Raw genomic sequence first — 24,740 nt, 5'->3', positions numbered from 1 at the left:
TTAACAATTTAGCAGTCTCTATGAGAGCCATGAATAATGTCTATAATGGTAAGTAATCTCAACATATATCACGTAAAAATTGAAAGAGAATGTTGCAGATCATTTGACAAAAAGATTTCTAATAGAGCAAGTGAGACATATACATTGAAATGAGGATAAAGCCCATGAAATGAGATATTTGGTGGAAACCTAACCTTAGTTGACTAAAGATCCCAAGATTTAGGTTGAATAAGAAAACTAATTAGATAATTCATAGTTGACATACTAATAAGCATATAGTTTCTTCCTATTTCTATGATATGTTATAGAGTCTATAATTTATTAATGTTAAGGTCATGTTGATATCTTGTTTTATAAGATGAGTATTGATAGAATACTCGTAATCAATATCATATAACGTAAAAATAGAAGTGGGGTTGCTTCAATTCTAAGAGAACTTTTCAAATGGCTTATGCTCCCTAAAGTTCTCATGAATTTAGGATTTTGTGTCGAGGACCAAAATGGACGTAATTGTATAGAACTTATAGATAAATAATGAGTTGTGTATGATATTTATTGTCTCAATTAACAAATGAGAAAGATAATTCCAAAGCTTGGTCACACAATTTCTTCGTTATATTCAATAATTATTTACTAAGGAAAGTTGAAGAGAAGATACCATTTCTGATGCATAAATGTTGTCATAGATAACTATGATCCACTAGTTTGCAGGCTAAAACTACTCAACATTAACGGTTAAGTACACTTAAAGACTCAGGGAAGACTTTAGGCTTCAAGTTTCAAAACTCTTCAATCGTTTACCTGAATGTAGCTCAATCATGTAGACGAAGCTCCAAAGAACTAGACGATAGTTCAATTATGTAAATGATATTAAGAAGCACTAGACGATAGTTGAGTAGAACTAAATGATCGTATAGACGATAGCTGAGGAACTAGACAATCATATAGACAATGCAATGCGGAGCTAAACGATTGTGTTGATGATGCGATAGGACCTAAACAATCGTGTACACGATACTTAAGTAAAAGCTAGACGATTGTATTGAAAAAAAGAAAGAACACAAGTATTTAAGTAGTTCAGTCAAAGGACTACATCCACTGTGCAAATTGGGAGGGTCTCTTTTGTTACTTCTTTTTTAAACTTCTTACAGAATGAATGCCTTGCTCTCTTTTGTTCTATTCTCTCATTCGTTTTCTTTTATATAGGCGCTCATTATCAACAAAAAAGCTCGGATGGTTACAACAAACATAACAGAAAGAAGACGACAACATTCAACTGCCTGCAACTTCATTTCTTATCATCGGTTCTTTCTGTAACAATAAATCTTGTCTTTTTACTCTCAACATTTTCTTTTATTATTTTTTCTCACTTTATTTCATGTAATATTATTACAAATATTGTGAAAGAAAGTGAAAACTAGGAGTGAAGGAGCCTAAACCGAACTAGATCAAACCAGTCCAAACTGAACCGATATGGTTTGGTTCATTTTTTTGTTTGCTCAAACTGACCTATTTAACTTTTGCTTAGGGGTCTCAATTTCATGCCATCCATCTCTCTCTATCTTAACTTTACTTGGCCAATGGCTTCCAATCTCTCTCTCTCTCTATTCAGTCTCTTCAATTGCTTTTGAATTGTCCCATCACAACTCTCACTGTCTCAGAGGTCTCCGTCATCATTATCTCTTCTCTCCATCATTCACCTTCGATCAAACCAATTGAACGCTTCCATTGGAAAGTTTTACACGCAGCACTGGATCCAATCGTGGAGTTTTAAGCTTCTTTACCTTTACAATCTCTTGATTTTCATATTTTATTGTATTTTATTTTTATCATAATTATTTAATTATATTTTAATTTAAAAACTTTAAGGGGTGAGAAAAAAATGTTGATTATCCTTTCCTTTTTTAAAGAGTCTTTAGGGCTAGGTGGAGGTGGTTAGGATTTTTAATCATCTTTATACTATAAGTCCAAAGAAGTTCGTAAGGTAGTAAGATTGCTTCGTCGCATGCAAACATTCTTGGAACGTTGTATCCTAAGAGTGGAGTGCCAAATTATTTAGTGTAAGGAGCTGTGCGTCAACACGCCTCGACCCCGAAATACTTTTTCAAACCCTTAATTTCTGATTGAATATTTTGGTGTTTAATGGTTTAGTTTTAGAATATCTATCTTTTTTATTCGCTATTTGATTGTAGAGATTTCCAACCGTTTCTCTCTCATTGCCCTTAATACCGAAAGAGGAAGAAATGCCCTTCTTTTGTCATATTCTTGAAATTTCATTTGCTGTCTAGGTACAAGTCCCAAGTGGAAGATTCTTCTTCTTCATTTGGCAGTCTGCGGTTTCATGAGAGAGAGATTAAGAACTCACTTGTTTGCCATTTCATCTTCTTCTTCATTTAAGTTTGTGGTCATTTTCCTCCCTTTTTTATGATTTCTTCCTTTATGGAGCTTGGAGATTTACCAACCCGACCTGAGTTCGGGTTGAAACTGGATTGGATTGGGTCGAGGTTTGTTCATGAGGTCGGGTCAGGTCAATTTTGACCCGTTTACAATCCTAGTGGAAACATTCCATATTGAACTAAACACAAACATGTATATTAAATTCATTGATAAAACATTCAAATTGGGGTCAAAATATCAAAATGGATGATGTTTCATTCACAAATTTAACATTTGTAATTTCTTTTATTTGATGAGTTATGTTTGAATTTGTCAACTAACTACTCAATTGAGTTATATTTGATATATATTTGAAGTTGGTAGCCTATAATTAACAATTTGTTTTCTCGGATCATTCCATTCCAGCAAGAAGAGTTTTCTTATCTCTTTCTTTCCTATTAATATTGAGTTGAGTTGGGAGAAAGTATCATCCAAGAGTTTTGTCTAATCTAAATAGTTCGAGGAGGTTGTTTTACTGAAATTAGTTAGTGTGTTATGTTGAGACGGCTGTTTTGTAGTTTGTTTGCAAGTTGTGCAAAATGAAAATAATTCTTTTGAAGACAATGCTTGATAAGTGCGCCCAAGTACCTATTGATCTTTCTACAAGATCTAGAGATTTTTCATTACTCATTCTGTAACCTTTGTTATTCCATTTGCTTTACTTTTGAGTTTGAAAAAATGTTAATTGTAAAGTGCCTTTATGTTTACACTGTATATCTTTTATTCAACTATGGTATAGTCATCTTATATACATCGTATTCTCCAACATTACTTTACTATAATTTCAAGAACGTCACATAGTTAAGGAACGAATGTGAGCATACTAAATATTAAATAATATGGGGTTCTTATTTAAAGATGAAACTTCATATTTATCTAATACAATATTAAATCCCATGAAATTCAAATAGGTATTCGGTTAAAAAATTTGGTTCTAATCAAAGAAAATTTTGTGAATCCAAAGAGGCACCATCTTGAGGTGGTACTTGATAGACCATGTCTAAGATCTCACATTAGAAATATGTGAAACCTTGATCTCACAATCTTTATGAGGTTCATAACGTGTTTAATTCTCTCATTGACAATTAATTTTAAGATGGAATCCAATATTTATTATATAATAAGATGAATCACAAACAATATGGTAGAGAGGTTTCCATTTATTATTTAAATAGCCATCAACATTAGATTTTTATACAAATTTGACCAGCCTAGAGACCATTCTCTTACATGTTTTCTATATTAAAATTGAGATGAAATAGAATAGAATAAATAATTATTGAGTGTGATTAATAAAGTTCAACACAAATGAAGTATATTTGGCCAATCTTATCGTAAATTAGTGGATAAGACACCAATTACGAATTTAAAAATCAATGGTTTGATCTCCCCTTCTACGTTTATTGGCCTTAAAAAGAAAAAGAAAGGAAGTATATTAGTGTCAAATTTGATAATCATTTAGTTTTTTAAAATTAAACATATATATATATACACTTTTTTCACCTATTGGTTTCTTTATTTTTCTCTCTATATTTTAGTATAGGACTGTTTTTAAATATAGAAAAAATAAATCAAAATATTTAAAAAAATATAGTAAAATTTTAGAACTATCAATGATAGATGCTTCTATTAGTGACATTGATCACTGATAGACACTGATAGAAGTCTATCAGTGTATATCAATGTCTATCATTGATAGTTCTAAAATTTTGCTATATCTTGTAAATATTTTCAACAGTTTTACCATTTGAAATAATTTCCCTTTTAGTACAACTATTTTTAAAATCCAAGCCAAATTTGAAAACTAAATATATATATATATATATATATATATATATATATATATATATATATATATATATATTTAAAAATTTATTAAGAAACTCTTTGATTTTCTTTATTGTTTTATCATTTTTGCATAGTACGAGAATTTGAATAAGCAGCTCTAATATTTTACCAAAAATATCCTAAATCTCAATAAAATTTCTATGGAGAGAGAACTTGAAAGATTTTGAATCTCCAAAAAGAAAAAAAAATCATTAAAAAGAAAAGGAATTTTACCAATTAACTTGAAGTCTTCAAAATGAAGAAGGATCTTAAAAATTCTAAGGATAGTAAACTAGAAAAGAACTATATTAAGGGTTTGTTAGAAAGTAATGGTGGAAAGGCAATAACTGAATCAACCTTCCTATGAATGATGGCTATTCATCCCTTCTCCTCCATATCGTTGTTTCCTTCTCTCCATTAAAGCCCTCCCTTGCTCCTGTGCCCTCACTCGGTCGGGCTGGCTCTGGCCTTCTTCCTAAACAAATTCCCAACTCGGCCTCCTTCCCGTCCCCGACCCCGGCCCTCTCTCCTCACGCGCGTGGCTGGCGGGTCGTCACATTCCCCCACCGCCACTCGCCTTTTTGTTTGTTTGTTTTCTTTCTTTAGACATAACCCTAATGGATAAGAAACACTTGCAAAGGATGCCTTCATCACTATCTTCGTCGTCATCGTGCCCATCGTTCCACGAATCGGAGGACGAGCTAAAGCACATGCCGTTGGCACCACCAAGGTTGAAGAACAAGAAACGTTTGTCGAAGCAACTTTCAATGTGTGAGACGCCAAGGGACCTTGCATGGGAGAAGCGGCGAAGACAGATGCTTCGCCCGAGGAATGGCTCGACGGATAGGGACGACTTGACCGATGAGGACTGGAATGAGCTCAAAGGCTGCATAGAGCTAGGGTTTGCATTCAATGAGGAAGATGGGCACAAGCTGTGTGGTACGTTGCCGGCCCTTGACCTTTACTTTGCCGTCAATCGACAGCTATCGCCAAGCCCCGTGTCGACGCCGCAGAGCAGCACCTCGACGTCGTCACTTGGCAGAAGGTCTTCATCATTTGAAAGCCCCAGGAGTGAGTTTGATACATGGAGGGTTTGTAGCCCAGGTATGAAGATATAGCTTTTTGTTGGGACTTTAGTTTCTTTGCAATATAATTAGCATTTTTTTTTCCAAAGAAGTTATTTTGCCCCAATTTTTCATTCTTTACATTTTGGAAAATCAATATTCTAAAAATGATATATTGTATATTTTAGCAAAATTTAACAAGTATTTTAGAAAATGAAGCAACTCATTTAATTATTATTATTATTATTTTAATTTTATGGATGTAGGGGAAGACCCAAAGCAAGTGAAGGCAAAATTAAGACACTGGGCTCAAGCTGTGGCATGTTCAGTAATGCAATCATTGGGAGAAAAATAAAGGAAAAAAATTGAGGAAATATATTGTACAGATCAGAGTAAAAAGGGAAGAAAATAAATTTAAAAAAAAAAAAAATGAGGCAGAAGGGGTTTGGTTTCAAACCTTGAATGAATTAGGGTTTGGTTCTGCTTCTTCAATGCTCTTTCTTGTAGTTTTAACAGCAAAAATATCTCTCTGGTTGGAGCTAGCTTATTATATGAGGGCCAAAGGAAGAGCCAGAGGCATTAATGGGAACTTTGGTATATAATTAATTTAGGGAAAAAATATGTTTTTTTCTTCATTCTCATTATTCCATGTTCATTGTAATTCTATAAATATATATACTATATATGTGTGTGTTTATCTTTGTTGTTACACGTGAAATATGAACACATCAAACTATATATAAATCCAAAGTTTAAAAATCCATGGATTCAAGTTTTTTATTTATTTATTTTCTTTTTAATTTTTGGGTGGAGAGATTCGAAATTCAAATCTTTATACTATCTCAATCTATACTCATCTTTGGCAGGTGTCTTTATTTTTAAATATAAAGATTGTTATCATAATAAAATGAATTAAGTGGTACTCGAAAATATAACCTAATTTAAATAGAGGAAATTTATAATGGGTGGCATGCCTTCAACATATGGAAAATTGTAGATATAACAAAATTCTCAAATTTGGATTTTCGTTTATTCCGTATTTCAATTTTACATTTTTAACAAACCAATGTTTAATCCGTATTGTTATCTATTTTGTATTTTTTCATTGATTTGTATACTTTTTTGCATCTTTTGTTTGTAACAATATAAGTTATTACTCACTAATTTTTGTATTTGCTACATTTTTTATTTCTTTTGTAGTTTTTTTCCTTTTTAAATGATGTTTCTTTCGTCTTATGTACAAATGTACAACAGATAAGGAAGATTCAACTTAAAAGCTCACTAGCACTCAATTACAATTTGACAATCATTTTTATGATTTTTTTAAAACACTTTAATAATTAGTCATTTTCACCCATATATCAAAAGTATATCAAGTATATCAACAATGTATCAAGTGTATATCAGACATATACTTGTATTATATCGAGCTATAAGTCTAATTTTTTAAACTTATTTTACCAAATCTACAAGAGGCCCTTAAATAAAAAGGGAAAACACTAGTTAACAAAGTAAAAAAGCAAAGGTGAATATGAAGCAAAATTTTAGGCTCTGCTTGATAACCATTTCGTTTTTTGTTTTTTGGAAATTAAGCCTATAGATATTACTCGTACCTTCAAATTTCTTTTTTCCTTATCTACCTTTTACAAATTATTTAAAAAACCAAGCCAAAATTTGAAAACTAAAAATGTAACTTTTAAAAACTTGTTTTTATTTTTAAAATTTGGTTAAAAATTCAATCATGGTACTAAAGAACGATGCAAATTATTGTAGGAAATGGTAAGAAATAGGCTTAATTTTCAAAAATTAAAAAAAAAATGAATAGATTTTTAAAGCCATTGATGAAGTAATTCAATTTCTAAGTGCTTGTCACTAGATTCATTTGGGGTAATTTATATATATATATATGGATCTTAGCACTTATTTCATCTTGAAATAGAAGCACAATAGGAGTAACATTGGGGTCGCACACTTACTTGGTTTTCTACACTGGAAATGGACAAGTGTTCAATCACATGAAATTACCACAAATGAGATGATAAGTTATGGTGCAATGATTCATCAAAAGGTGGCAATACATGATTATTGTGACCATTTGGCCCTCTCTTGATTATCAACATGCAACTTTCGATTTTACTATAAGTGCATTAATCATATATACATGCTAAAATTAAAATTGATTAAAATAGTAAAACCAAATATTTAAGAGAAAGAAATCAAAACATACGTTAAGTAATAAACCTAAAAGTCAATTAAAACATAAAATAAACATGGCTAGAATCTTAGGAAAGAATGCCTAGGCTAATCATTGAAAGCAAAAGTAAATGAACAAAATAACTTACAAAATGTATGATTAGTATGAGAGATTTGCTGATTGTCTCTATATTTTTCTAAGGCAAATTTATAGTAGTTTTTGTAGTTGTCACAAGTGAAGTATTAACATTCGACACAACATTACTAATTCTTGTAGAGTATTTTATTTTTCTAATCTAATGCAGAATATTTTTCTTTCCTACTCTGGAAAATCTAAATTCTTTCCTTATTTGGCCATGGTTCTAAAACAAGCTTTATGACTTTAATTAAGAGCTGTCACATTTTTTTTTTATTGTGAGAAAGAGTTTTTGCTGTTGTTGGTCCAATTGTACAACATTATGTTTTAATCTTTGCTCACTGTATTCAGCTATACAAATTCATTGTTTGAATCATTCAAGAACTTGAAGATTGTTGGATTTAGTGTCCTAAATCTCGTACATCTTGTAGTTTGTAATTTATAAATACAAATTATTTATTTAATAAAATAAGAAGTATTCTATTTCACATTTAGATAACATTAACTAAATCCAATAAACTAAGATCCAATGTTATTTAATGAAACTTAAACAGTATGTAGTAGACATACAGGTGAATCATGTTTGAATAATAACCTAAAAGACCTGCAATATATGGTTAAGGTTGGGTGTATTATCTTTGTGGCACTAGGATATGAACCACTTTGTAATTGTTACATGAATTGTAAGTATTACAGACGATATGATCCATATTGTTTATATAGAGACATGTGAGTGGAGGTATCCTATACAAAGAGTTTGTATAAGATCGTACCTTGAAATGATTGGTTTCTTATTATAACATCATTGCTAGAAGAAACTTTCATTTCACCAAAATGACCATAAGTGACTTAAGCTTCATCCTAAATGAGTTGTAAACTCCTGCCTATGAGAGCAGTCCTTTGATCTCTGCATGGGTGATAATGACAAGATTCGCTGACTTAATATGCCTACCATTTTGAAAATTTATCCGATTTGGGAGTTGGAAACACAATTACAAAAGAAGAAATTCACTCCTCGATTGTTAGAGTAAGTAGATAAATTGCTCCCCTAAAGGCTGATTTTGAGGCTTGAACAATGAGACGCCTCACCCTCTCCTGGCCTCAGAGGGGTTTAGTTATAGTTGAACTATGACGAATTATTCATTAGAGGGATTAATGGTACTTAATAAGTTAGATGTAATTACAGAAGTAAAACCGTAATTTTGACCCGTTGTACTTACGAACAATTTGTGAAGGGTCAACGCACTGTTGATTAGTTATATCCAATAAACACAGAAATATATCTATAGTACGAAGAGTGCAGTTGCCAGTTTTTAGTAGAGAGACTGACAGTTAATGAAGGTTGATTAATTTAATTAAAGAGTTTAATTAATTAATCTTGTATCGTTAGAGCTTCAATCTATAGGTTCATAAGATCCCCTTGTTAGCTCATTAAGGATTAATGAGAGTCAAATTAATTTTTGATTAATTTGAATTGTTTAAATTAATTAAAGGAAATTAATTATATAAGATATAATTAATATAATATATGTAATGCATTGTAATAGAAAGTTTTAATGAGAAAAATAAATATTCGAATATGATTCAAATATTAATTATATGAATGTGATTCATATAAAAATTATAGGTTAAGATTAATATGAATATGATTCATATAAATATTATAGGTTATATGAGAGAATAATAAACTATAGCTTATATTATATGTGATATAATATAAACTATGGATTATAAGTTATATGTAATATAACATATAGTTTAATATGATATATATTAAATTAAAATTCATTAATTTAAATATTTAAAATTTAAAAAGGGGAGGGAGTTATTTACTCCTTGGACCCACTTCCTCTCTCATTGACATGAAATGCACAAAGAAAAGATATATATGTAAAAAAGAAAAAGAATAGTTTTAAAGAGAGGTCATCTTCATCTTCCTCCCCCTCTGTGAAAGAATTCTCTCAATCTAAAACTCCTCTTACACCAAAATTAATACACAGAAGTCCATACCATCTCTGTGATTCTCATCCTAAAGAATAACGAGGAAGATTTTATGGTGATGTTCCAATTACATTGTTTGTGTGTTCATGGTGCTGTAAATGGTAGAAGAAATGTCCGTGTTCATGCTGTGGAGAGGAAACGCGAGAAGATAGTACTTCAAGAGTATGTGATAGCCTATCCCTTCTTCTCTCTGTAAATTCTAGTAGAATTGCATGTTTAGTTTTTTGTTTATCTTATTTATCGTCACCTCTGTATTTTATGTTCTGTAAAATAAAATTAGAGACACGACGACATTCGATTGCTTCCCCTTCGAGGAACTCAAAATCCCTTCAATTAGTATCAGAGACAAACCGTGTCCCTGGTTTTCGTTTTCTAAGTTCAATTAAGAATTTTTTGTGGGTGTGCTTGATGCATTATGAATATATATTGGTTTGGCACTTAGATGTTTTAAAAAATCGCTTAGATTACTACTTTCCTTCAACTCAATCTATAAGGGCCCAGCATTTTTGGAAATTTTATTTTTGCAATTGAGTTTGTAAAAGTCTGTATCGCTCGTGGTGAGATTCGGGCTGCAATTTGGAAAATTTTGTAGCAAGAATGGAGAAAAACGGATGAATGACCGAAGTAGAGGAAGCATTCTACTTTCAAATGCAGCACAATGTTGTGCCCTACGTTGTAAGGCAGCATGCCCAATGTCGCTATGCTCGATAATAGTGTTGCAACACTGTGGCAAATCAAAAGCTAGCATCGCAAAGCTCGACTGGAGCGTCGTGATGCTCTGAGGGCAGTTCGCGCGCACGTCAAGTGATTTCCGTTCGTGGGTTCGAGGTTGCTTATAGGTACCTGAAGGCAGTTTTGCTATTTTTATGTTATTTAATTATTAATTTGTAATAATTAATTCATTTATTTCTACTTTCATTAATTAAATTAATATAAGGATTATATTAGTTTAGTTCATATTTAGGATGTCAATTTTCGGTCCAATGTTGGTTTTATTATTTTGTTCATGTGATGTATGATTTGTTTATTATATTGCATAGTGTATATCATATAGTATAAAAATTATATCATAGGATAAACATTATTTCATGCATCATTTTTAACATGAGTATTATACTATATAGTTGCATGATTAAATTAAGCATGCTCGTGCATTATATTTGATATCATTATTATATTATATGAATGCATGCATTTATAACATCTCGATACATCATTTTGTATTATAATTATTATAACATATAGTGTGGATGGACGGATGTATGTTATTTAATTTTCATTACTTTATAATATAATTGTTATGTTATGTAATGAAAATGAATATGCATGAAGCCTGACACTACTTCAGAAAAATATAATTGCTATATTCTTAAGTATGTCATTAGATGCATGTATAGGTTTTAATTATTTCATTAATCTTTATAAGTATCATAAGTTGATAAAATTAGAATTAAAATCAATAATCAACAGTTGCATGCAACCAATAGGTTAAAATTAGTTTTAAATGGTTTAAAATTGATTTCACATAGACCTAATGAGATTAGAAATAGGTTTAATATTTTAATTTCCATTTAATAGGATTAAATCGGATTAATAAAAGATTAAATTTATAACATAATTGTCCATAAGAGACCTTTATCTTGCTTCTGTCTAGGTTGGAGTATTTAAGCTGACTAAAAGGGAACACCTCTACCTGGAAACCGATCTAAAAGATGAATTAGACAATAATATTATAAGCATGCAATAAATTGTTAGAGTATATTAATAAGCAACGGAGAAAATCATAATTAATAAACACTCTAATTGTACTTAATTTGAGTTTAAAACATGCTTCAAAGTAACTATTACAAAAGAGAGTTTGTTGAACACAATACCTTTGATGAAACCTCTTGAACACCAGCTGAGCTCCACGTAAAAATGCTTCAATCTACAAGTAGACCACCAAAGATCTTATCTACTATTCTCTTGCAAGGATTGTGTGGTAGAAATAATAAATTGAGCTAGATTTGATGAAGATATGAAGAGGGTTTGGAGGGTTTCAAATTTTGCAAAGTTCTTGAAGAAGTTCTGAATACTTAGCTTCATCATTCAGCCCAACAGTTTAATTTATAAAGCTTTTTATCATGCAAATTAAAAGCATGTATGAAGACAAGCTCCTTCTTCATGGATTAAGTGGAATTGGATGAATAAGGTGTTTTGCACCATAATGGAGATTTCCAACATTTGGAATTGGAAATCTCCACTTTGTATTTTCAAAAAAAAATTTCGTTTTCAAGTTTTTTTTAAAAAAAGTAATTTCTAAAACAAAATTTACAAATAAACCAATTTATTCGTTTTATTAATTTTATAAAAATTAATTCAATTAATTAATTTTAAATAAAACTAATCAATTAAACCTTTTAATTAATTTTGTTAATTTAATATCTAATATTAAATTAATAAAATACCAATTTCACTACAATGAATTTAGTTTCATATAATCAATATTTAAATAATAATTTAAACATTAATTGATTCTCCAATTTTGTTTTTATTTCAAAAAAATTAAATATTTCAATTGTATCGAATACAATTAATTGAAACCCTAATCGAATTTGAACACTTCAAATACTAAACTCTAATTTCAAATCTCATCAAGATTACTTAATTTACTAATCCAAATTACAAGCTAGTAGAGAGACCTTATGAACCTACAGATCATGAGCTCCAACAATTTGTAATTAATTGGTTAAACTTTTTAAACCGAATTAATCACTATTCATTAACTACCAATACATTCCATTATAGCTCAATAGTTGCACTCTCCTTACTGTAGATATATTTCTATCTATTTTAACCATAATCGGTAAGTCAATCATTTACAGGTCGTTCGTATTTACAGTTAGGTCAAAGATTACCGTTTTACCCCTATAAATACATCTTTCTCCTTAAGCTTCCACCGATCCTCCATTGACTGATTTATAGTCCAACTTATAAATCATAACCCTCTCTTCCATGAGAGGGCGAGATTCCGTTGTTCAGAACAAGACATCAACGTTTAAGAGAACAACCCATTTGCTAACCCTAAATCGGGTAGGAGTGAATTACATATTGTAAAGCTATGTCCCCAACTATCTATCTAGTCTTATCCCCAAAATGGGAGGCTTATTGAGTATTATTGTTGGGCTACTCTCACATATGCAGATCAAAGGATAATCCCGAATAAACAGAAGTTCGTAGTTAGCTCAGGATTAAGATTGAGTTACCCTAGGTCATTGAGTTTGAGATAGTCAGTTTTAATAGTAAATGGTTATTGAACTCAATGCATAGGATGCCTCCACTCACATATCTCTACATGAATGATTTTTTGATCACATGATTTCTATTAGTATACAAAATGGGTTGTATTCATTAGTGTCACTAGCATGAGGTACCCAATGTCATTTGTATACTTATAGACTATTTTGGCTACATACTAGAACTTGATCATCTCTTATGTCGCTACACAAAGTTAATATATTCATGTTATAGCGATGGATTTTTTATTGAATTTCATAAAAGAATGTATATCAATAGTAATTTATTGAATAAAATACTCAACAACATTTTTATTGATAAATAAAATATGTTAACAACATTTACGAACTGAGTTTAGGACATTCCCAACATGAATGATTAAGGTTTATTAAAGTGCTTAATGAACAAGGATCATTATTGCTAAACTATTCAATATAAACGTTGTATTGAGCGAACTACCAATGACTTAGTTAAATAAGTTAGTTGGATCTATCTAAGTTAATAAATCCTGGATTCTAAAACACTAAGTAGGAGAAAAAAAAGATGTATATGATATGTTAATTTTTCCACCCACGTTCTCCCTTAAAGTTCACCAAATTCTGGGCGCACCCTCCCTTAGGAAGGTAGCATGGGTCAATATCAAGGTGAATGGAGAAAGTGTTTATAGTAAGTAGGAGAACAACGTGTGTCACACTTCCCATGGTCTCTTTTATTAGTTTGTATTGTTTTTCCATTCTCAACCTCATGGTGCCTTGGGAGCATCTCCCTTAGGAAGGTGTTTGTATGGAAAAGGATAGAGTGAACTCCAGAAATAGATAAAATTGTTATGATCAATTGTAACAATTATGCCTGAGGCAGACTAATTGGGGCGGGGCTACAAGGTTAAAAATGAAGGGTTACACTTACAAGAAAACATTAAGATGTTAATGATTTCTTGACCAAATCAATGGTAATTAAATGTTATAGGAATAAGAGTTATTCTGGTGTAATATATAATTGAGAATATCTCAATTCGATGAAGATAATTATTCACCACGAGGTGGCATTTATTCTAAATCACTGAAGTATTATTGAAAAATTTAATGGTTTTAGGGTTCGTTAAGAATTTTGGTAAATTGATTGGATTAAATGAGTTTTTGCTTACATATCTAATACAAATAATTTATTTTATATCAGCATCTTTTAAATCTTGACTAGTGATGTAATATCCTCACCTGGGGTTGATAAACTAACCGACGAAAATTATACTACTTAGAAAAATATGATTAACATTTTCCTGGTCATCGACGACCTCAAATTTTTCATAATAGAGGAATGTCCTCCAGTTCCTAGACCCACAGTGTCATGACGTGTTCGTGACATATGACAAATGGACTAAGGTCGATAAGGTCAAAGTCTATATTTTGGCAAGCTTAATAGAAGTCTGGATCAAAAAACATGAGTCCATGGTCACTGCATGTGAAATCATGGAGTTATTGCATGAAATGTTTGAGTAACTAGCTACACATCTCAGGTATGAAGCTCTAAAGTACATCTTCAATACCCTAATAAAGGATCATCTATTAGAAAGCATGTCCTTAATATGATGGTCCACTTCAACGTGGCTGAAATGAATGGGGTTGTCATAAATGAGTCCAGTTAGGTAAGCTTTATTTTGAAAACTCTTCTGAAAAGTTACCTACAATTTCAAAGCAATGTTCTCATGTATAAAATAGAATACAACCTTACCATCCTTCTCAATAAGCTGCAGACTTACGAATATTTGATGAAAGTTAAAGGACAATACGAAGAGGAAAATGTTGGCAGTTCCTCGACAAATTTCCACAGGGGTTCTTCTTCTAAGATTAAGTTCACGTCTTCTTCCTCAAGCTCTAAAATGTGAAAGAAGAAAAACGGTGGTAAGGGGAATAATAAAATTACCCTAGTTGTTACTGCTCAAAAGGGCAAAAAGGTCAACATTGCAAAGGAAACTTGTTTTCATTGCAACTACGATGGACACTGGAAAAGAAACTCCCAAAAGTATTTGGTTGAGAAGAAGGCGAAAGAAGTCAAATATGTTTTACTTGTTTTAGAAACTTGTTTAATGAAAAATGACGATTCTGTCTGGATACTTGATTCAGGAGCCACTAACAATATTTATTCTTCATTACTAAAACTAGTTCCTAGCAACAATTGGAGGATTGAGACATGATTTTGTACATTGGAATGGGGCAAGTCATCTAGGCAGATATAATAGGTTGCTTGAAGTTGTTTTTCAATTCTAAATTTGTATTGTTAGATAATATTTATTATGTTCCTCATTTTAAGAGGAATTTAAATTCAGTTTTATGTTTATTGGAGCAAAATTATAATATCTCTTTTATTTTTGATAAAATGTTTATCTCAAAGAATGATATTAACATTTGTTCAACAATAAACGAAAACAACTTATATGTGCTAAGACCATTAGCATCTAAAATACTCCATAATGCTAAAATGTTAACACTACAACCACACAAAACAAAAGATTTAAAGTTTCTCTAAAAGAAAATGCTCATCTTTGGCATCTAGGACTAGGTCACATAAATCTCATTAGGTTTGAGAGGTTGGTCAATTGGACTTTTAAAAGAGTTAGAAGAAAATTATTTGCCTGTATGTGAATCTTGTGTAAAAGATAAAAATGATAAAATGACCTTTTACTGGAAAAGGTCATAGAGCTAGAGAACCCTTAGAACTTGTACATTCCAAATATGGGTATGTTTACCTGATACAACACAAGTCTGATACCTTGAAAAGTACAAGGACTACAAGGCCGAAGTTGAAAATTTATTAGGTAAAAAGATTAAGACTCAATCAAATCAAGGTGGAGAGTACATGGATATGGGATTCTATAACTATTTAATAGAACATGGAATCACATCTCAACTCTCAACACCTGGTACACCTTAACAAAATGGTGTATTAAAAAGGAGAAATAGAACCCTATTAGACACAGTTCGGTCGATGATGAGTTATGTTTCTCTACCTAACTCGTTCTAAGGTTATGCAGTAGAGACTACAACCTATCTCTTGAACTAAGTTCCATAAACAAAGTGTTTCTAGAATACCATTTCAACTATTAAAGGATCGTAAAAGTAATTTACGAAATCTCAAGATTTAGGGGTGTCCAGGCGATGTGCTAGTCATTAACTCAAAGAAATTGGAACCACATTCAAAGTTGTGCCTTTTTGTAGGCTACTCAAAGGAAACGAGAGGTGGTCTCTTTTATGATCCGAAAGAGTATACACTGTTTGTATCGACAAATGTTACATTCTTGGAGGAAGACCACATTAGGAAGCATAAACCAAGAAGTAAAATTATAATAAATGAGCTTTCCAATGAAACTATTGAGTCTTCACCAAGGTTGTTGAAGAACTAAGCACTTCAACAAGAATTGTTGATATTGCTTCATCCAGTCACACACATCCTCCTTAGGAGTTGATGGAACTTCGATGTAGTTAGAGGGTTATAACTCAACCTTTCGTGATTTGGGTTTAATAGAAACTCGAGTCTTCATACCAGATGATAATGTTGAGGATTCATTGACCTACAAGTAGACAATGATTAACGTGGACAAAGATGAATGGGTTAAAACCATGAATCAGGAAATGGAGTCTATGTACTTCAATTTTGTCTGATTACTTGTAGATCAACCAATTGGGGTAAAACCCATAGGATGCAAATGGATCTACAAGAGAAAGATGGGTGTAGATGGTAAGGTGCAAATCTTTAAGGATAGATTAGTGCAAATGGTTATACTCAAGTCGAGGTAGTGAATGATGAGGAAACTTCCTCATTTGTTGTCATGCTTATATCTATTTGGATTCTCTTGTCCATTGACACATATTACAATTATGAAATATGGCAGATGGACGTCGATACTGCCTTATACTGCCTTTTTGAATGATAATTTTGATGAGACCATTTACATGAATCAACTTGAAGGATTCATCGAACAAGGTTAAGAGCAAAATATCTGCAAGCTTAATCAATCCATTTATGGGTTAAAACAAGTGTCTCCATCTTGAAATATATAATTTGACACTACGATTAAAACAAGTGTCTGTCGGGTCAAAGAAATATGCGGTTAGCCGTTATCTCAAGTTCCAGATGACGGATGACAAATCCGTGGAGGCCCAATCCTATGAACTCCAGAAGATAGCTCACGAGATAATTACTGAAGGTATGCCTCTAGATGAACAATTCCAAGTTGCTGTTATTATTGATAAACTGCCCCCCTTGTGGAAGGACTTTAAAAGCACTTTGAGGCATAAAACCAAGGAGTTCTCTTTGGAGAGTCTTATAACCCGGAACTCCACAAGTAGGACCAGAGGGAGGAGGTGAACACAGTACCTAGAAAACTCGCCTCTACCGTGGTAAAACCTGACCAAAAACCTAAGGGGACAAAGAGGAAAGGTCAGAACCGTGGCTCCAGCAACCAGAACCAACAGAAAAAACAAAAGCCCCCTTCAGGAGAAACGATACAATTTCTCTACTTTAATTGTAATAAACCTTGGCACATGGCTAGGAACTGTAGGAACAGGCGTCGTCCTGCTGGTCAGGCGAACCTGACAGAAAAACCGTTAGTCGCCATGATCACATAAGTAAATGTGATCGGTAGTTGTGAAGGGTGGTGGATAGACACTGGCGCGATGCGCCATGTCTATCACGACCTTAGTCTATTTAAAACTTATACTGAAACTAAGGATAAGAATATCTTGTTAGGAGATCACCACTCCACGAAAGTTGCTGGAACCGACAAGGTGGAACTGAAGTTTACCTTTGGAAAGACCTTCACGTTGAAGGATGTTCTGAACACTTTGGAGATACGAAAGAATTTGGTTTCAAGCTATCTCCTCAACAAAGCCGGGTTTACTCAAACTATAAGGGCAAACCTATATACCCTTACAAAAAATAATGTATTTGTAGGGAAATGGTATGAAACTGAGGGAATGTTTAAATTAAATCTAGACCTTAATAAAATAAAATCTTCTATGTATATGTTGTGTTCTATGAATATTTGGCATGCTAGACTCTGTCATGTAAATAAGAATTTAATTAGTAACTAGGCTGGAAATGATACCTAAATTATAATGATTTTGATAAATGTGAGTATTGTAGTCAGGCTAAAATTACTAAAACTCCGCATAAATCTGTACTTAGGAATTCTGAGCCTCTAGATTTGATTCATTCTGATGTCTATGAATTTGATGGCATATTTACTAGGAACAGTAAAAGATATTTCATTACTTTTATTGACGACTGCTCTGATTTACTTTTATATACCTGGTGAAAAACAAAAGTGATGCTTTTGATGCCTTCATACTTTTTATTTCTGAAATAGAGAATCAGTTTAATAGAAAAGTTAAAAGACTTCGTAGTGATAGAAGAATCGAGTACGACTTGCACAGTTTTAATGAATTCTTTAACTCACATGAAATAATATACGAAAAGACCGCACCTTATTCTCCTGAAATGAACAGAAAAGCCGAAAGGAAAAATAGAACTTTAGCTGAGCTAGTAGTTGCTATTTTACTTAGTTCAGGAGTCTTGTTTTATTGGTGGGGTGAAATCATCCTTATCGTGTGTTATATCCTAAATAGAATCCCGAAATCTAAAAATAAAACTTCACCTTACAAAATTTTCAAGAATAAGAACCCAAACTTGTCCTACATTAGAATATGGGGTTGTTTAGCCTTTGTAAGGATTCCTGACCCAAAAAGGAGAAAGTTGACTAGTAGAGCTTACGAGTGTGTTTTTATAGGTTATGCCTTAAATAGTAAAGCCTACAGGTTCTATGATCTAGTGAACCAAGTGATCATTGAGTCAAATGATGCAGATTTATTTAAAGATAGGTTTCCTTTTAAATCAAGGAATAGTGGGGGCTCTGTTCAAGTGGTATAACCCTAATTAAAAATCCTAATCCTAGAGAGAAACTGACCCAGAACCTAGAAGAAGCAAAAGAGCTAGAACCACCAAATATTTCGAAAATGACTTCCTGACCTACAATGTAGAAGAAGACCCTAAAGATCTAAGAGTTGTCCTGTCCTCAGTAGATGCCAACCTATGGCAAGAAGCCATAAATGATGAGATAGACTCACTTGAGTTAAATAGGACTTGGCACTTAGTAGATCTACCCCCAGGATGTAAGGCAATAGGGTGCAAATGGATCTTAAGAAGGAAACTTAGACCTGATGGGATTGTCAACAAATTTAAAGCCAGGTTAGTAGTGAAGGGCTTTAGACAGAGAGAAAACGTAGATTTCTTTGACACATTCTCCCCTGTCACTATAATTACCTCTATCCATGTCCTGTTCTCTCTCGCTACCCTTTATAACCTCGTAGTACATCAGATGGATGTAAAAATCGCTTTCCTAAACGGTGAACTTGAAGAAGACATGGAACAACTTGAGGGTTTTGTTGTCCATGGTCAAGAAAATAAGGTGTGTAAATTAGACAAATCTCTCTATGGACTAAAACAAGCTCCTAAGCAATGACATGAAAAATTTGATAATCTTATCCTATCTAAAGGTTTCAGGGTCAATGAAAGTGACAAATGCATCTACCATAAGTTTGATAATAACCTTTGCACTATCTTGTGTCTATATGTAGATGATTTATTGATCTTTGGGTCAAACTTGCACGTCATAAATGATGTAAAACCAATATTGAGTGCGAACTTCGACATGAAAGATTTAGGAGAAGCTAGTGTAATCTTAGCCATAAAAGTAAATAGGTCTAAAAAGGGAATTTTTTTGGATCAATCTCACTATATAGAAAAGATTCTAAGGAAATATAATTACTTTGAGTGTAAACCAGCCTGTACTCCTTATGACCCTAATGTCAAGTTGTTCAAGAACACTGGTGACAGTGTTAATTAATTTGAGTATGCGAGCATCATAGGCAGTCTTAGATATACTATCGACTGCACTAGGCCTGACATAGCTTATGTTGTAGGACTACTTTGTAGGTTTACAAGCAGACCTAGTAAAAAGCATTGGAATGCTATAGAAAGGGTCATGAGATACTTAAAGAAAACCCAAAACCTAGGATTACATTATCAAAAGTTTTCCGCTGTCCTGGAAGAGTTCAGTGATGTTGATTGGAACGCTCTTTCGGATGATTCAAAGGCTACAAGTGGCTATATCTTTAATATAGCTGGCAGAGCTGTCTCTTGAAAATCCAAGAAACAGACTATTTTAACCCAATCTACGATGGAGTCAGAAATGATAGCACTAGCGACAGCTAGTGAAGAAGCAGGTTGGCTTAGAAGTCTGCTATCAGAGATTCCCTTATGGGAAAAGCCAGTACCAGCCATATTGATCCATTGCGATAGTATTGCAGTAATCGCAAAAGTTCAGAACCATTACTACAACGGAAAGAGATGTCAAATACGTCGTAAGCACAGTACCATTAGAGAGTTTCTCACTACTGGTGCAGTTAGAGTGGATCACATACGGACCGATGAAAATTTGGCAGATCCTTTGACGAAAGGACTGACCAGAGAAAAGGTTTTCAGAACCTCAGAAAGGATGGGACTTATGCCTATCGAAAAATGAACCATAGTGAGAAAAACCCAACCTGTAGACTGGAGATCCCAAGAAACAGGTTCAACGGGTAATAACTGATCACGAGTGATATATAGTGAATCATGCTAAACCAAACACAAAGTTCCATTCCTATGACTTAAAGTCTGAGCATGATATCCTGAAGCGTAAGAAAGGTTGAACTCAGTTCTTAATAAGATCTATACTTAATGACAAGTGGGATACCCAGCTACAGGAGTATCCTTGATAGACTCACCTATGTGAAAGGGTGTACGTTTCAATCGGTAACAGTGTATTTCTGATCGGTTTTCATTTGGCTGATTTATCCTGGGGACGATGTGTCAATTTTTAGACCTGCTTGCACACTTGGGCAGAGCAGCGAAACGTCTTAAAGAGAGCGAGCTCCACGACTCAGCCTATAACGAGTTTCTGTTTTGCAGGTTTTGCTCTTCGCTTGACCGTCGTGCCTTGACGGTTTACAGTTCGTCGTTTTGAGGGCCCTGCCATTTCCAACACTAAATTTAAGAAACATAAAAACTAAAAAAGTATAACATAGATATTAATTATGTGTAAATATCAATTTATTTTTTCAAATGTTAGAATTCATAGTCCATTTAGAACCTGGTTATTTTCATTTGGCATACTTGGGAAGCAACCTTACTTCAATTTGACTGTTTTGGCTTACATTCTCTTTGTTCGAGTAGCTGCATAAGCTCCCATCTTGAGATCTAGCTTTTAAACTCTCAGATTCTTCCACATCTCTGAAAAATATTCCCCAAATAGAGCAGATCCATTCCAATGTCCTAAAAGATAACAGTCACAAAACTTATGGACTCTAATTCACCATTTTATATACCTCTTATCATAATCTTCCTAAATGCTCTGTATCCAAATTTGTACAAAACAAGAAATTTGAACACTGACATCTTTGAGCGAATAAGTACAAAGATAAAGAGAGAACCTGACATGCAAAATTGCAGAGTTTGAATTATGGAGGGGAAAAGAAATAGAGAAAGGCTTGGTGGTCTCAACATATTTAGCAAAATCAATAAAAACTTCACATAAAAACCAAAAACTAGAGATGTAATAATAGAAAGCATCAATGAATCCAATGACTGAGACCACATAAGAAGGCACATCTTCCCCCTCCAATCAGCAAACATATCAAGTAGCTTTCCAATATTACACAACACAAATAATAATAAATCAATTACTAACAAAACCAAAAGCTAGCATCAACTAGATACTTAACCCTGAAACAATAGCTACAAATATTCACAACCCACATATTCAAAGCCACCAAAATAGAAACATGAATCTACAGCCACTGATAAATTCTTATGAAACTTAAAGTCAAAATAAGTAATGGGATGGGAGAAAGAGAAAACCTTGCGGAGATGACAAAAGAGACGAAAAACTTTTCGATGAGAGGTCTTTGGGGGTTAGAGCCTTTTGGAATTTTTTGTTCACGTGGAAATGCCATTTGGTAAGCCATCTCTTAGATCAAGGTTCATCTTTTTGTAGAAGCTTGAAGAATAGCCCTAAATCATCAACAACAGACGCATCACTTAATCACTAACCATTATACAACTTGCATTGTAAATCTTCAATTTTTTTCTTTCTTCTGTTGTATAAAAGCTAAGAGACAATCAAAATACATTCCATGAAAATGAAATTGATCCTTACTTTACGAATTCAAGTATATATAATTTCTCTTTAACTTGATGACTAACAACTATGATATGGGATCTTAAACATGGACTAGAAAAGTTTTAAAAAAAACTATTGGCTTTTATGTTAAATCAAAATATTTTTTGGATGTATTTAGCAATATCCAATCAAATATGAAATAAAAAAAAATTGTAAATCAGACAAATGTTTGAAAGTTTTCAAGTCGTTGTCTAATATTTTTTTAAGGTTACTAAACACCCCGCAAACAGAATGTTGTATATTTCTTTCACAAACCAAGCATTGTCTAAATTCTTCAAGGACTTTAACAAACAATTGCTCTGCAATATCCCTCTCCACCCAAACTCGATTTCTGCAACTCGAATCAACATCCCGATCATCTAATTCTTCAAATAAAACATCTTTGTATAGGAACAAACCCCCAAAAAATTAGCACTCTCAGAACCACTTCTCAAAGAAAGTTGGAGGAAGAACAAATTTCACAAAAACCATCACAATCTACACATAGAACTAAACTAGTTTCATATCCCATAATTTTTTTCAAGAATTCAGGAAGAAAACCCACAATCTATTCAGAAAAGGAAAATTGCAATCATACAAGACCAAACAACGAACCTTCCATATTCTTGTTAGGAGGAAGACAAAACATCCTGATGGGCTTTCAAGTACCATCGAGCGATTTCAAGCACTATCGGTCATTTTCAAGCAATACCAAGATATCACATGGTCTCTCTGAAGAGTAGAAAGGAGAAACGAGAAGATTGAGAAAAAATTGAAGGACCTGAAAATCAATTTCAACTTCATCTTTGTTTGGAGGATGAAGCCCTAGTTTGACTGTCAAGTGAATTTTGTGTGGTTGATTGGAAATATAGACATAGTTGGTGTCAATGGAAAGAGAGGAAGAAGGTATAAGAGAGGAATGGGGAAAAAAGAGACATGGGTGTCGACTATTTTTGTGAGAGATTTGCTAGAAGAAGTGAATGAACTTTAGCTGAAGTTGCTTTCGATGTTTACAGAAAAGAGAGAGGAGGGAAAAAGAACAGGAACAATTACAACAACATGAATTTTCAGCCTAAAATTTTCCCTCTCAACCCTTTTCGCGCACGAGGATTGTTTCAAATGTTTGGGTTTTTTTATAGCCTATATTGAAAAAGGCTATAGTAAAAGGCTATACAAAGATATTTTTCTTGTAGTCACAATAGTTAAATTCTTAACCAAATTTCAAGAAAAAAAAGTTTTTAAAAACTACTTTTTTAAGCTTATAAGGCACGTGTGTGCGTGTATGTATGATCCTAAAGATAAGTTGTCCTGTCCTTTGTAGATACCAAATTATGGAAAGAAACTATAAATGATAAGATGGACCCACTTAAGTCAAATAGGACTTGGTACTTAGTAGACCTACCTCCAAGTCGCAACAATAGGTTACAAATGGATCCTAAGGAAGAAGCTTAGACCTAATGGAGCAGTTGACAAGTTTAAAGCCAGGTTAGTAGCAAAGGGCTTTAGACAAAGAGAAAACATAGACTTCTTTGACACCTTCTATCCGATCACTAGAATTACCTCAATCTATGTTTTGTTTTTTCTCATTGCTCTATATAAACACGTAACATCAAATGGATGTAAAGACCGCTTTCTTGAATGGTAGACTTGAAGAATAGATTTATATGAAACAACCTGAGGCCTTTATTGTTGGGCCTAAACTCACAGTTCGTAAATGTTGTTAACATATTCTATTTATCAATAAAAATGTTGTTGAGTTTTTTATTCAATAAATTACTATTGATATTGCATCCTCCTATGAAAAACCAATAAACGAATCCATGGCTATAACATGAATACTTTAACTTTATGTGGTGACATAGGAATGGATCAAGTTTTAGTACGTAGCCAAAATGGTCTATAAGTATACAGATGAGATTGGGTACCTCATCCTGGTGACACTATTGAATGCAGCCCATTTTGTATACTGATACAAATGACGTGATCCAAAAATCATTCATGTAGAGACGTATAAGTGGGGGCATCCTGTACAATGAGTTTGCATAAGACCGGATCTCAAAATAGTCACTTTTCTTTAATAACCATTTACTGTTAAAACTGACTATCTCAAACTCAATGACCTAGGGTAACTCGATCTTAATCCGTAGCTAACTATGAACTTCTGTTTATTGGAGATTATCCATTGATCTGCAAAGATGAGAGTAGTTCAACAGCACTGCTCAATAATCCTCCCATTTTGGGGATAAGACCAGGCAAATAGCTGGGAACATAGCTTTGCAATATGGAATTCACTCCTACCCGATTTAGGGTTAACAGATGGGTTGTTCTCTTAAGTGTTGATACCTTGTCTTGAACAACGGGGCCCTATCCTCTCATGGAAGAGAGGGCTATGATTTATAAGTTGGACTATAAATCAATTGTTCAATGGAAGATCAGTGGGAGCTTAAGGAGTAAGATGTATTTACAGGGGTAAAACGATAATTTTTTACCCAGATGTAAATACGAATGACCTGTGAAGGAATGACTTACCAATTATGGTTAAAATGGACAGAAA

General features: G+C 32.9%; 1 protein-coding gene and 1 long non-coding RNA gene across 26 annotated transcripts; one reads left to right on the top strand and one right to left on the bottom strand.

Annotated features, from left to right (window-relative positions):
• Window positions 1–4,475: 4,475 nt before the first annotated feature.
• On the bottom strand, window positions 4,476–23,291 carry LOC150037821 (uncharacterized). Of its 25 annotated transcripts, none has more exons than XR_016528026.1 (8): window positions 22,802–23,291; window positions 21,886–22,038; window positions 21,119–21,300; window positions 20,754–20,997; window positions 18,238–18,286; window positions 11,532–11,584; window positions 11,291–11,362; window positions 4,476–10,500 (listed from the first exon to the last, which is right to left on the bottom strand). It is a non-coding gene; the product is annotated as an uncharacterized LOC150037821 (long non-coding RNA). The 25 variants fall into 25 exon arrangements; XR_016528025.1 differs by having other exon boundaries at window positions 11,291–11,350; XR_016528027.1 differs by lacking the exon at window positions 11,291–11,362.
• LOC120070939 (1-phosphatidylinositol-4,5-bisphosphate phosphodiesterase epsilon-1, putative (DUF1685)) lies at window positions 4,881–5,682 on the top strand. The gene is made up of 2 exons (XM_039022861.2): window positions 4,881–5,367; window positions 5,594–5,682. Exons 1-2 carry the CDS (start codon window positions 4,881–4,883, stop codon window positions 5,680–5,682), a joined length of 576 nt encoding a protein of 191 aa, XP_038878789.1.
• Window positions 23,292–24,740: the final 1,449 nt, after the last annotated feature.

This window comes from Benincasa hispida, chromosome 2, assembly GCF_027475165.1.
Source record: "Benincasa hispida cultivar pf3 chromosome 2, pf3_genome.v1.1, whole genome shotgun sequence".
NCBI lineage: Eukaryota > Viridiplantae > Streptophyta > Magnoliopsida > Cucurbitales > Cucurbitaceae > Benincasa > Benincasa hispida.
Note: the sequence above shows the minus strand (reverse complement) of the source record. Positions and strands in the feature narration are given on the sequence as shown.

Coding starts and splice junctions, on each gene's coding strand:
- LOC120070939 (XM_039022861.2), top strand. CDS start 4,881: ATGGATAAGAAACACTTGCAAAGGATGCCTTCATCACTATCTTCGTCG. Junction 5,368..5,593: donor ATGGAGGGTTTGTAGCCCAG/GTATGAAGATAT, acceptor TTATGGATGTAG/GGGAAGACCCAAAGCAAGTG.